General features: G+C 37.4%; 1 protein-coding gene across 1 annotated transcript in view; it reads right to left on the bottom strand.

Annotated features, from left to right (window-relative positions):
• The window catches only part of COL28A1 (collagen type XXVIII alpha 1 chain), a 914882-nt gene that overhangs the window by 70136 nt on the left and 829991 nt on the right, over positions 1-14755 (bottom strand). The window contains exon 33 of the mRNA XM_044075485.1: positions 13472-13674. Within this exon, the coding sequence (XP_043931420.1) occupies positions 13472-13674 (203 nt within the window). The remainder of the gene's footprint in view (positions 1-13471; positions 13675-14755) is intronic.

Raw genomic sequence — 14755 nt, 5'->3', positions numbered from 1 at the left:
GTCAGGAAAGTAAGTACAAAAACTGTTTAGCAGTAGTTCAGTACCATATGGCTACTATTTATCATGCCTGAATTATGTAGATAAGCTTTACCCCTAGAACTTAATACTTGCTACCCAAGGTCCATGACACCCGGGAATTGTGAATCCTAGAACCTAGCATACAGCAGTTAGAATCCTTCTCCATGGTGATAGCAACCATCCAGTGGTCCTCTGGACACCTCTCACAACCACAGACATGTCCTTTAGTGTTATAGCAGTAGCATCTCTCTTAAACTGTTTAAGGTGTCCTTAAAAGTGTATCAGCTACAGTAAAATTGATAAGATCATATGAATATTGCTGAACATTGAAAATTGGTAAGTCACTTAATGAAAAAAAAGAATTCACATCAGGCTAAAACTGTACAAAAGTTTCCCCATTTTCAGGTTTGATTTACCCCTGCAAAAAATATTGTGAATCCCCCTTCATCACATGTGATTTTTGAATCTGTCTAGTAATCAGAAAACCACACTACATGGCCAATATACTGGATGCGCCAATACTTAAAAAAAAGTACACACATCCTATGTCTACCTTTTTACAAATAAAAGTAAATGATACTGGGTGGTAGAATTTTGCTACACAGTACATTGAAGTCTACAGATTTTACAGTGTCGCTTTGACAATATGCTTATATTTTTCAGTCGTAACTCTGTTTTTTTAAGCACATGATTCTATGTAGTGTCCCATATTCCTACTGGAAGCAGGAAGAGGTATATGAAATTTGGTATTCAATTTTATGCTAATCCTGATGTTTGGCTGTATGTGCTTACTTTCAAGTACCTTTATATCTATTTTCAATGTCTGTATGTTGAGAGGTATGTTTTTGGCTTGTCCCCTCCATAAAATTTGTGGTTTTCTGTCAGATCATTGAGGATTGCAGTCACTAAATAATGAGACATTTTAAGTTTCGGATTTCATATACTTCAGAAAACAAATGCCAATGCAAAACCTTTTACACCAACAACTCTGACTGAAAAAGCAATTGTTAAAATTAGTCCTTGTTTTGGACTTTTGTATAGCCATTATTTTTGGCTTTGTCCTGATTTTTGCACTAATAGGTTGAGAGGTATGCATTTCATTGGTAGATAAACAAAGTCAGCAGTAGTTTAGATAAACATTACGGATCCTACCTGGATTCATTTCTATTTCAATGTGCACACAGTCGCTGTAATGTGCTAGAATGAAGATGCTGTACAACTTACAAAAAATTGCTTAAGTAGGATTAGAAAAAGAAAGAATAGGGAGACAGAATGTCTCTTTACAAACCTACATGCCTAGTAGCTAGCTGAATGCAGAAATATCAGACTTGTTGGACTACATCTGAGTTGGGAGGACAGAATATTAGACCTTGTCAATAAAGGATGTGTAGGATAGTAGGTTCAAATGAGATGTTCTATTAGCTTTTTCATAAAAAATTGGAAATTAGTTTCTTGCCTAATTTGTTTCAGACATGCTCAACTCCTGGATGTGCCTGTGATCCAGGCTAATCACTTCACCACATCTGAAAATGTTTCAGCTTTCATCTGCTCTCTATACATCTCTACTTGCATATCTTTATCGATTACTTTAATACTTACCATCTACCTCATATCAATGTCCCCATTCATCTGTAACTCAGACAACCTGTTTGATTGTAACTTTTCAACTTTTTGTCATCCATATAAGGTTTGTACTTTATATTATATATATAAAGATTGTACTTATCTGTTGTAAGTGGAGCTTTTCTCCCCAGGCCTCCACTGAAAACGGGTTTTTTTCTGACCCAGTCAGACATTCCTGGTAAACAAATGTCAAATAAATAAATACATTTTGGAAGGAGGCTCCAGTTTGCTGGTGCTTCTTCTGAAAAACTTCCTCCCACTGTTATGAAAGTTTAGTTTACAGAAGGCAACAGATTTGTCATTTTCTCTGCATAGGTCATATGCAGATAACCTTAGAAGGTGACTGTTTCCAAGTGTGGAGCAATAGTTGACACAGCAATTAGAAGGTTAAGGAAGTGAAAGGGAGGGTGTTACATTCAGTGGCTGGGTTTTGGGAAGAGGCTGCAACTAGCATTGACTACAGTTTGTAGGGTATGTAAATTTTGGAATGGTTGAGGGCAGTAATAGGAGGATCATATTTTACTGTAGGATAAGAACAGTTTTAGCTACAGCAGTGTGGGCTGGGATTTAGGTGATTAGAATGTGGATAGGAGGCCTTAGGGTGTTAGGCAAATTACTTTACATTATCTCAGTATGGGTTTTTAAAGGTTAGCAATACATATAGAAGAAAGCCAAGACTGTTTGACTTGTTGGAGAGTTTTTAAGTCTTGGGGAAAGGTTAATACATTGGAAACACTTAGAAGATGTGGGTTTAGAATCAAAGTGCATACCAGATATTTTATTACGGTGTAGCCCAAGTTTATTAGTCAGACAATTACAGAGCAGATCAAAGTAAGACTGAAAGTAATATTGCATCAGGAGGTGCAGTCGATACAGCTCTCCTACAAAATTCTTTACAGCTGTCTTTTTAAGTGAATTAATTAATATGTGGTAGTCAGATGGCGTGGTAGGAATACATGACCAGTAACTTGGTCATTGTCAGGGAATGATTTAAGATATGAAATCAGACCTGAGAAAATTTATCATAATATTCTCCTGAGTTGTGCCCATGGTTTGGATTGCTGAAGTTTTCTTGAAAGCGTATAGTAATAGATTTTTTAGTCATGGTGTGGATTCTTATGACCTACTGACAAAAGTCTTTTGAAAAGTAAACATTTATATAGCTATCTATCCACCTCTATACATATATATATATATATATATATATATATATATATATATGTATATATTTATAGATATATACATACATACATACATATACATACACATACAGATATATACATTCATATGTAAGCATAGTTTCTAATAGGAAAAACTTTCCTTATTCACATTTTTACATTCTACACACTAGTTATACATTAAGGGTTGGAAACACATATATACTAATGTGGTTTTCATGTACATGACTGGAGAAAATGGAGACTACTCATACAGCTATCAGAGGTATAGAAGCAGGAAACATTTATTTATTTATTTACATTTGTTGACCGGGAGTGTCCGACTGGACGTAGGTCTGTTTTCAGTGGAGGCCCGGGGAGAAAAGCTCCATAGTTAAAATAAACAGACAGTAGGTACATTGGATTACATAGCAATTAACAATTTAACATAGCAATTACTTACAACATATTTACAGATGAAGAACATAGTGCATCAGTAGACAACTAGAATCTTTATCTGTGAAGTACATAACAGACATTAACAAATGTTACAATAAGAAGTTCCTGCTGTATAATAAGTACTAGGCTTTCTAAACAATAAAGATCATCTAGACCACCCCTTGTCAAAGCTATGACTCCGCAAGCCCAAAGGCACTCAGAAAAAAACACCACAGATGCTGTCACTGTCACTCTCAGTGGAACCCCAAACACTAAGCCCATAAGGCAGACAAGCACACTTCCCAGGACTCTCAAAATAGGGGCTTCATTGTAAGCTATACCGATGCCCTTCTAATTAGGTTGAACAAGGAGAAGATGACTGTTAGTTGTTTATGTGGAGCCAGAATCCACCAAATTACACATGCACTCAAGTCATCACACCACAAGTACCAGTATGATTCCATCATAGTCCATGTAGGTGACCTGAGACATACCTCCCTGGATTATATGAAGAGAGATATTATGTAGCTTTCAGACTATGTGTCTCAGGCTGGTATGAGTCTAGCAGTGAGTAGCATATTACCATCATGGAGGATGATGCCACAATATGAGCAAATATGGCTGATTTCAACAACTGGCTATCTTTCTGGTGCCATCCTAATGGGATCTAATATTTGCCAGCCTGGGAGGACATGGTTAACAGACCATGATGCTTTGCCAAGTATGGTCTGCATCTGTCTCCTCTAGGCTCTCGAATATCGGCTAAAACGTTATCCACCATAGTGCCTTTTTATGTAACGCCAAATTGACAAATCTACCAACATAGCAAAATCATCTCAACTGAACCTCAAGGTGTTACTGCTCAACACCAGGAGCCTAAAAAAACCAAAAAAACACAAAACTACACTTTCTCCAAGCCTTCTTCACACTTAAGAATATAGACATCTGTGCAGTTACTGAAACATGGTTTAAAGCAACAGAGAGCGCCCCTGGGAGTGCAAGGTTTCAGTGCCTTCCACATTTTTAGACCAGTATCAGCACAGACGAGGGCTAAACAACCACTATGACCAAAATCAAATCCTTTCTATCCTCTCTACTCCTCAACCTTTTGCCACTCTGTGGTGATATCCACCCCAACCTAGGTCCTAACTACTCTCCATCCACACCGGTAACTAACATTCCTAGTGCTCACAGCAAACTTAAGGTTATGTCAATAAATATTTTGTAGTGTCTGTAACAAAGTATCTGAACTTCAAGCCTGGATTACACAACACACCCCTGATATATTAGTAATTACTGAGACCTGCCTAAAACTATATATCAAAGATACAGAGATACTTCCACCTGGCTTTAACATGGTTTGAGCAGATTGACTCAAAAGAAATGGGGGTGGCAGAGCCATACTTTGTTTAGACTCTATTTTTCTAACTCCCTATGACCTTCCTGTATCGTCTTTTGATAAGCAGAACTTATCATTAACATTCTTAAAACTAAATAATAATAAAAGCATCTGCCTTATTGCATTGTACCCACCACCTGGAAACAATCTTATCACTCTTGAAAATATCTTATCCTGCACATCATCCTATATTCTACTAGAGACAATATTAATCAGTGATGATAACATTGACTGGCTAAAACTCAACTCCTAATTCCCTAACGACACCATTAACCTGTATGGATTCGTATAACTAATCACTATGCAAACCTACTCCAAATTATCCCAGCAAACTGGATCTATTTTTATTTATTTATTTAACATTTGTTGACTGGGAAAGTCCGACTAGGTTCCACAGAGCCTGTTTTCAGTGGAGGCCCGGAGAGAAATGCTCCAGATGCATGTCTTTGGAATGTGGGAGGAAACCGGAGTACCCGGAGGAAACCCACACGAACACAGGGAGAACATGCAAACTCCACACAGAAGGCACCCCAGCCGCGAATCGAACCGGAGAACCTCTTGCTGTGAGGCTACAACGTTAACCGCTGCACCACTGCACCGCCCTATTATTGACTGGTTTCTAGTCTCCCACCCCAGTAACTTTATACAATCCATTGTACAACCAGACGCAATTAGTGATCACCATCTAATCTGTACTACTAGGCTTATCACTTACCCTTGCAAATGACATACATAAAAATATGTATGCAAGCTGACCCATTTTAATCAGGAGACCTTTACAAACATTCTTAATACCATCAATTGGTTTTTCCTTAAATATCTACCTCTTGATGAAGCAGTCGATAAATTCAACTTAACATTCACTGACATACTAAAACTTGCCCCTGTTTGAAAAAAATGAGTCAAAAATAATTGCTCCCCTTGGCTTACTAACCATACTAAATCTCGCATGCAAAAAAAGATAAAGCTTGGGCAGCCTATACAAAACATAAAACTCTAACAAATGTACAACATTACAGAACACTGCATAACCTTGTAAAAATGGGTCTATATTATATAAGTGAATGCACAGAATTGTGAACGCTATATAATCGACCAACAATCCCCGAAAACACAAAATGTCGAACACACTCACCCTTGCAAATGACATACATAAAAATATGTATGCATGCTGACCCATTTTAATCAGGAGACCTTTACAAACATTCTTAATACCATCGATTGGTCTTTCCTTAAATACCTACCTCTTGATGAAGCAGTCGATAAATTCAACTTAACATTCACTGACATACTAAAACTTGCCCCTGTTTGAAAAAAACGAGTCAAAAATAATTGCTCCCCTTTGCTTACTAACCATACTAAATCTCACATGCAAAAAAAAGATAAAGCTTGGGCAGCCTATACAAAACATAACACTCTAACAAATATACAACATTACAGAACACTGCATAACCTTGTAAAAACGGGTCTATATTATATAAGTGAATGCACAGAATTGTGAACGCTATATAACCGAACAGCAATACCCGAAAACACAAAATGTCGAACACATGGATAAGCAATTTTTTTCTATGGAAAAAAAATTGCTGATCTGTAGAAAAAAAAAAAAAAAAAAAAAAAAAAAATCAAAGCACAAAATAAAGTGGGAGGCTTCGCCCCCCCCCCCCCACTTAAATATACCAACTCCAAGATCATACCGCAGTGGAGGAAATAGCAAAGTCCCGGAACGGCCTAGTGATTTTCACCTAGGAAAAAAAATCACTGTTTCATGCTTTTGGTATTTTGCCATTTTGTGTAATGACATTCGACTAAACAGCGTTCACAATTCATTGCGTTCGCTAAAATAATAAGGACCTGTAAAAACCCAAGTCAACTTAGATAAAAAACAATTTTATTTAAGGTCACACCAGCATGAAAGTAATATAAAAGTTTTCTGGAATTCAATACATAATATTCTACACCCTGGTAAGCGTTCTTCCCCTCAACCTTCTATCAACAGTACTTTCTTTGACATAGCAACTCAGTTCAACTCATATTTCATTAACAGTATAACTGCCATTACTAACAATTTCCTAACTTCACCTGCAGCTGCCTCTAATTCTAAACACCCATGCCCCACTCTTATCCCTATATCTCCTACTATCTCTAAGTCACAAAATACATGCCCTGACAACTTTTCTATCCAACAAGTATCTACTTCCCAATTAAATCCTTGCAAAACAAACTTAAACCTTGCTCCATGTCTGCTGATACTCTCCCTAATCTGTATCTAAAAATGACAGCTGATTCTATAGCCTATCCAGTATCCATCCTAATAAACAGATCAGTCAAAGAATCCTGTATCCCTACTCTCTGGAAAAAAATTCTATGTCCTTCCTCTTCATAAAGGAGGTACCTCCACTGAAATATCTAACTTCAGGCCCATTGCTATTCTTTCAGCACTCTAAAATTCTAGAAAAATGCATCCACAAACAGTTACTTCAGTACCTGCCTACAACCATCTTCTGTCTCAAACACAACATGGATTTAGACCTGCTCACAGTACTACCACTGCTTTTCTTTCTTTCACAGACATAGTAAACAAAGCAGGTGATACCGGCAATCGTGTATCTTCTCTATTCTTAGATCTCTCTAAAGCTTTCAATAGTATTTCCCACCCTAAACTTTTATCCTAACTATCTCTACTTGGCTTAACCAAATCTTCCCTACAATGGTACACTAGTTATTTCTTCTCAAACCCCCAAAAAGGCAACTACTGCCATTACTACCTAATAAATCCACCCCTTCCTAATACAAACTTCTCAATTACTTCCCCAAACAACATAAAAATTGATGTTGTCTCTCACACTAAGTTACTTGGAGTTACAACTGACTGTAACATCGAGCTCGATCTGCATAACAACAATTGCATAAAAAAGACCAACCAAAAACTAGGCATATTGTATAGAGTCAGAAGATTCCTAAATAATTCCTCCAGAGAAGTTCTCACTACTTCATATCTCCTAATGTCACTACTATGTGCCACCCCAATCTTAACCAGTCCACTCATCTCTACCTCCCCAATCTTAACCAATCTACACTCATCCCTAAAAACACAACTCAGTCAATGCTACAATAAGATAGCTAAGTTTGTCACTGGACAGCCCCCTAGTTTTCACCACTGTTCCTCACTCAAAGCCTGACACTGGTTAGAATTCCCCCATATCTTAACATTTCACCAACTCCTGTTAACTCACAAAATATTGTGCAACCCATCTGTTCCACAAGCAATAGCACCTTTACTTCTATACTACTCTCCATGTCATCACTTGTGATCCTCTGATAAGCACCTACTACCTGTTTATAAACCACATAGATCTGGAGTTAGTTTGTATTCACACTGTGTCGCAAAAACCTGGAATTCTATTCCTGAATCTAGCCGGCTTTTACCCCATTACTCTTCCTTCAAATCTCAACTAAAATATTACCTATCCAACAACTGGATCTGCCAGTGCCTTATGCCAATATATTTCTTCATTCAAAACCTCACAGCCAATATGTGCTCTGAAATTGTCTCATTCCCTGCCTTAATTCTCTCAACCTTTTTCTTTCTCTCTATACTTCCACCTGCTAACCTATTTTTCTACACTCTTCTCCCTTCTAACTACAATAACTTCTACTCCATTCAGATAAGTGCCTGTATCTTACAGCATACTAAAACTGCATTTGGATTATTTTTATTACTTTATTACTTTATTATTTTTATATAACAAAACTTTATTGCTTGTTCGATTTTATGTTCTCTACCAATGCTGTACTGTATCTGAACTGTAATATATAACTTGTAGATATGCAAATGTGTTTTTCTGGAGCTTTGCTTCTGGGTCTCCACTGAAAATGTTTTTTTTGCCCAGTCGGACTTTCCCAGTAAACAAATGTCAAATAAAAATAAATAAATAAATAAATAAGGAGAAGGTGTCTTAATATACATCAATAACAAGCGTCCCTTTAGGGTGGTCAAACAAGATGATGCACTGGAGTTCCTCCAGGTGCAGGTCACCATAGACAAAATCCCATACCATATCCTAGACAGTTATAGGTCACCCTCCATGTCCAAAGAAGCTCACAATGCATACTTGGACCTACTGTAGACACTTGCCATCCAACCTAACACCATACTGATGGGAAACTTTAATTTTCTCTGTGTAGACTGAGAATTCTACACAGCCTCAAATCTATAGGCCCAGAGGTTTCTGGACTCCGTAAATATAAACATCTTTGATCAAATAGTGAATACACCCACTAGATTATAATCTCTTTAAATAACCCACATAATTAACTGTTCATCTATAGAGAATACAAATTACTTAACAATTTCTCACTTAAAATTCATCCAATAAAATCACATTCTAAGTATTCACACACATCCAACCATTTATAATCTATTATGGTACTTTTTGAGAACACTTTTAATTGATACTGTGTCATTCAGTCCAGGAAATATTGCTACATTTAACCTTAACTGCCTTTTAACTCTTTTTCCTCTAGCAAAGCTTCACCCCTAAGATCCCATTTAACTTTTTCTAAGACTACAAACTTAAATTTAATAAAATTCATACAACTTTTTGCATGTTTAGCCAGAGCACTATCCAAGTCATCATTAATCTTAATATCATGCAAATGCTCATAAATACACCATTTTAAAATTCTGACCATCTTGTCCAGATAATAACAGGAACAAGTTTGGAAAACTGCTAAATACACCACTCCAGCTGTGTTACAATTAAAATATCCTTTATTTAGCACTGTGATGTTGACTTTTTCTAGATATATTGTATCACTATTATCTATGGGCATTGACAGCAGGCCCCACAACTCCTTCTATGTTGCTCAACTTATAAGAAAGGGCACGGCATCTAGGTGCAGACAGGTCATTATACCACTGTACTCGGCCCTCATCAGACATGTGATAGAGTATAATGCCCCCTTCTGTATGTACTTGACCAGACACATGCAGCAACTGGAACATCCACAAAAAGAGTACAGAGAGTAAACACAATGTCCTACACTGATTGTCTCAAAGCCCTGTCTTTTTACTTGCTATCATCCTGATTTCTGAGAGGTAATTTTTGCCTGGCATACAGGGCATCCCTGGACCCTGTTTTGATGAACCTTTTGCACATCCACAAAACAAACCGCATCAGAACTACTAGATTAAAAGACCAAAATTTTGCCTGTGACATAAATAGGACATGTTGGAGAGACAGATATGTTTCTCAGAGAATTCCCATTCTCTAGAACAGGCTCCCCAACCATGTTCATAGGTTCATAGGTAGGTACTAGGCTACTGGCCCTAGGGCCTATATAAGCCTAGCCAAAAAGGTACCCTGGCTTTCGCCACCCAAGAAAATTAGTTTCCTGTGCCCCTGTCAAGCAGAGCCACAGAAGTGATCCCTGGGGTGAATTTTCTATTTCCCATTCAATCATGAAGATTTTTCTTGAAGAGTGTTAATGAGAAACTTTGTTTGATATATAGCTAGTTTGTTCCAGAGTATGGGAAGTCTCTGGGACAGGAATCTATCCCTCCAGCATGTTCTGTTTATTGTGTTGACAAGGTTTAGGTCCCTAGAGTTTGTAGCTTGGAGGGATTGGGATTTCTTTAAGTGGAGCATGTCCAACAGCTCTGGGTTTGACATAGCTTTATATGTTAGGCAGAGATTGCCTCTGAGTAGGTGATATGCAACGGAGTAAAGCTGGAGTTTTTTGAGATGGTCTGTGCAGGGCATCTGTTTGAGGCCAGTAATCCTCTTTGTGAGGTATTTCTGTGGCCTTTCCAGTTGTTGTAGATGTCTTGTGAGGTGCATACCAAAAGGGGCATTGTACTCTATAATGGGTCTAATGAGTGACGAGTAGAGGGGAACAATAACCTCTTTTTTCTGGATGAGAAACCTTTTGTGATGAGGTGTGCCACATAGAAGGATTTCCTGACTACTGTGGTGATGTGATTATCAAAGGAGAGACTACTGTCCACCTGTGTCCCAAGGTCTCTTATCATACTTTTGGTGTTAAGTAGACTACCACCTATGTGGTAGTTCATGGGTACAGAGTTTTTACCAAAGGGGATGACACTGCACCTTTTGGCATTAAGCTTGAGGCCATGGCTTTGACACCAGGCAGCTGTCTCAGTGAGGCCCTTTTGTAGGATGGCCACATCATTAGGAGTTTTGATTATGGCTCCTAGTTTGCAGTCATCTGTGAACTTCATTAGCCATAGACCTTTTGTGTTAGCCTGTATTTCAGAAAAGTAGATACCAAACAGGAGAGGACCCAGGACTGAACCCTGTAGTACTCCACTTGTCACTGGTCTGAAGTCGGATTTGGAGTCTGCTACTTTCACAGTGTTGGTTCTGTCAGTGAGCCAGTTGGCAACCCATCTTGTGACATAGGGATTTATACCTAGTTTAGTGAGTTTATCTATAATTCCAGAGTGGGGGGTGGTGTTGAAAGCCTTGGCTAGATCTAGAGAGGCTGTGTGAACCACCGTACCCTCATCTACAGCTTTGGTGAATGCTTCAAAGAAGTATATCAGGTTTAGGAGACATGATCTGTCTTTTACAAACCCAAAATGGGTGGGGTCCAGAGTTTGGAGATTACCAATGCCTTTGTTTATAAGTTCCCTGATGATAAGTTCCATGGCCTTGCAGACCAGGCTCGTTAGGCTAATAGGGCGGTAGTTTCTGGGGTCCGTGGTGGCTCCCCCTTTGTGGAGTGGGATAACCATTGCTGTGCACCCTTCAGTGGGCACAAAGCCTAATGTGAGGCTATGATTGAACATGGTACTTAGGTGGGGTGCCAGTTCATTCTGTAGTTCATGTAGAACGCAGCCTGGGATGTTGCCGGGTCCCATGGATGCTGCGTTCTTGACTTTGGAGAGTGTATTTTTTACCTGTGTAGCTGTGATTACAGGAACTTTGCATTCTTCTGGTATAGCTATATGTGAAGTAGAGTTCCTCCCTATTCCTATTTAAGTGCAACTTGGATCAGTGCATGGGTAACTGGAACTTCACCCCTGGTCCGGCTCCTATGTCTATGATGGATAGAGGCAGTCAGTAAATCACTACCTATATAAATCAAATTTGTGAGTCACATTTGGGTTACATGGCTAAGCTTATAAGGGCCCTAGTTGTCATTAGCCTAGTATACACCTATGAACCTATGAAAGAATTACAATCTATATATACAATGCTTCTTGAACGTTGTCAAAAATAATTTTGATAACAGGGTTGTAGTTTCGCCCTACGCTGTGCCTTTCAGTTTCAAAATGGGCTGAAACTGGCAAGGTACATTAGCCACAAAAAAGGCATGCCAAGTAAAATTAGCAAGATAAGTAAAACTCAAACTGACAACAAACTACCAAATCCACATGAGAAGATCATACATATTGCTGCCATAAAGAAATATATTCAAGTACTAGTTTTTCCTTTGTTTAGGCAAGTCATTCAAGAATGAGTAATACTTCACAAAACATTTTTTTTTTTATACTGAAAAACGTAAATAAAAAGTACATAAAAATAAAAAAAAATCTATTTTGCAAGGAGCATCTGCATCTCTATCCCCATCTTTATACCAACTCCAGGGTCACAAAACAGAGGAAAGTGACAAACACACTGTAGTTCACTGATGGCCCATTCAATACAAACACCTGTGGCTTTGGCAAACCATGACTTAAAAAAAGAAAATCAGAGGCAGGCCATTTGATTAATGGACCCTTGATGGAGTATTTGTATGCCAAGTTTTCTTTGATTACAGATCCTCATTTACCACAGTAATTTCATATAGCAGTTCTAGGGAACTACAGTATCATTCATTGATTCTAGCAGTAGCATATGTCTGACAGTGGTCATGACACCTTATTCAGAAAAATACTGTTGGTTTAGTTGTTGTTGTTGTGTCTTTTGGCTTTTCCCGGTTAGGGGTCGCCACAGCGGAACTCCGGTCCGCTAATGATTGGTAGTTGATTTTTACGTGCCGAGTTACCAGCCCTGATGCACAACCTTCAACGAAGGTACGCCCATTCACGCATGTCTCCACGCAGAAGACGCTTTAGCTGAGAATCGAACCAGACAGCGTCTTACTGTGAGGCGACAACGCTACCGCAGCACCACCACCTAAAGCCACTAAGGCAATCTTGACTTAATGTTTGAATGTATGTTGGATTCTTTTGTAATGGTGGATTAGAAATAAAAATATCTCATACCATCATGACTTCATGCTTGAAATGCATGCTGTACAGGTGTTTTAGAAATATCTGTATTTCATAAAACCATGACCTTATATTTGAATTGTTTGCTAGTTTGTCATCTGTACTTGTGTATTATAAACATTTCTGATCATAAAATAATGAAGGGCAACAGATAAAAATAACAGCAGCGTGGATAAAGGCAGGTCCGTCACAAAAACAGTAGATCCAAAGATAAAAACAAGACCAACCAACACAGCTTAAGACAATAAAATTTTATATATGGTAAGTGTTCTCACACCCAAAAAGGTGCTTCATCAGACCAGAATACAAAATGTAATGCAGACAACATATTTATACAACAAGCACTCAATAAAATCAATTAATAAAAAAAATCATGTGACTTAAGTGCTGGCTTTGTTGATTACTTGTTCTATAAATGTGTTGTCTGCATTACATTTTGTATTCTGGTCTGATGAAGCACCTTTTTGGGTGTGAAAGCTCTTACTGTATATTAAATTTCATTGTTTTAAGCTGTGTTGGGTGGCCTTATTTTTATCTCTGGATCATAAAATAATGAGGCCAAGAATAGAAGTAGTATGGTGAAGTCAAACTTACAGAAACAGCAGCTGTTGGCTTCTTTTGTAGATCTGCTTTAGGTACACTTAGTGAGTTTCTTTGCACATCTTGATGTAATTTGCTATTGTATTCTCCTGGTAATGGACCACCATTCAGTGAATTTATCTGATTATTTATTCGATTGTATACCAGAGCTCCATTTTCATCTTCACATAACTGGCTAACCAGCTTGGATTCTAGAACTGAAATGCAAAAGAAAAACATTTTAATAGTTTTGATTCCCAAACGGAATATACAAATGGATACAGGCTTATTGGAGGTTGCTACAGAGAATGCAAAATCCACTATAATATTTACAAGTCAGTTGCAACTGTGCCTTTATGTATATAGCATCCAGTTGCTTTCTTTATACTCACATTAAAATGTTTTGACTATCTGAAATGTTGTCTTACCTTACACTCTAATTTTTAGACAGCGGCATGCAAAATTTTTATTAAAATAAACAGGCGATATACACTTAAATGTATTCAGTAGCTGGTAACTCTAGCTTATTCCCCTGAGTATGAAGGAGAACTGGAGTGTATATCATATATTTTTAAATACTGTCATAACTGTGGTAACTACAACAATCTGAAAAAATGTTATATAGGAAATGCATATTAATCTGCTGACTCTTACTGAATATATAATGCATTTAATAAATAATCAAAAAATACAAGCCCCTAATCATTTTAACATACAATTCCTCTTGTTTGTCTCAGATACATTTAGGAGTTTGCAGGGATGATAGTCTTTACTAAATGGTACTGAATGTCTATTTAAACTGAAGGAAGAATAAGCAAAATGCATTTAGACTGATTGTTTCAGTGTTTTCTAGTAACCTATATTATGCTGATACAGTGTGTTTTGACTTTTGAGCATTTTCCATCCTTTTACTTAGTGTTCCAAAAAATGTGCAATAAAAACTCAAAATGTAAGGAACAGGATCAAATAGTATGGGTTATATTATGGGAAATGTGCTAAATGTTATGTTTAATGAAGAATAGGACTACATGAAGTATTAGAGTAAATTAATTAGACCAAAGTCCCTTCTCTATTACAGATTTTAAACATTGTTAAACTACTTGATAAATGTTTTTCAAAAGGGATACTATTCCACAAGATAGACATCTTATTTATTGTATAGGAGTATTTCAATTTTATTTTAAAAAACTTAATTTCAAAAATTATTCCATTATGCCTTAAAGATCTGTCAGAATTATAAACTTCAATACCTAGCATCATTTGCATTACAAGATCATAATATATGTTGTAAACTAATAT

This window comes from Protopterus annectens, chromosome 6.part1 (genome assembly GCF_019279795.1).
Source record: "Protopterus annectens isolate FY-2018-M chromosome 6.part1, PAN1.0, whole genome shotgun sequence".
Classification (NCBI taxonomy): domain Eukaryota; kingdom Metazoa; phylum Chordata; order Ceratodontiformes; family Protopteridae; genus Protopterus; species Protopterus annectens.
Note: the sequence above shows the minus strand (reverse complement) of the source record. Positions and strands in the feature narration are given on the sequence as shown.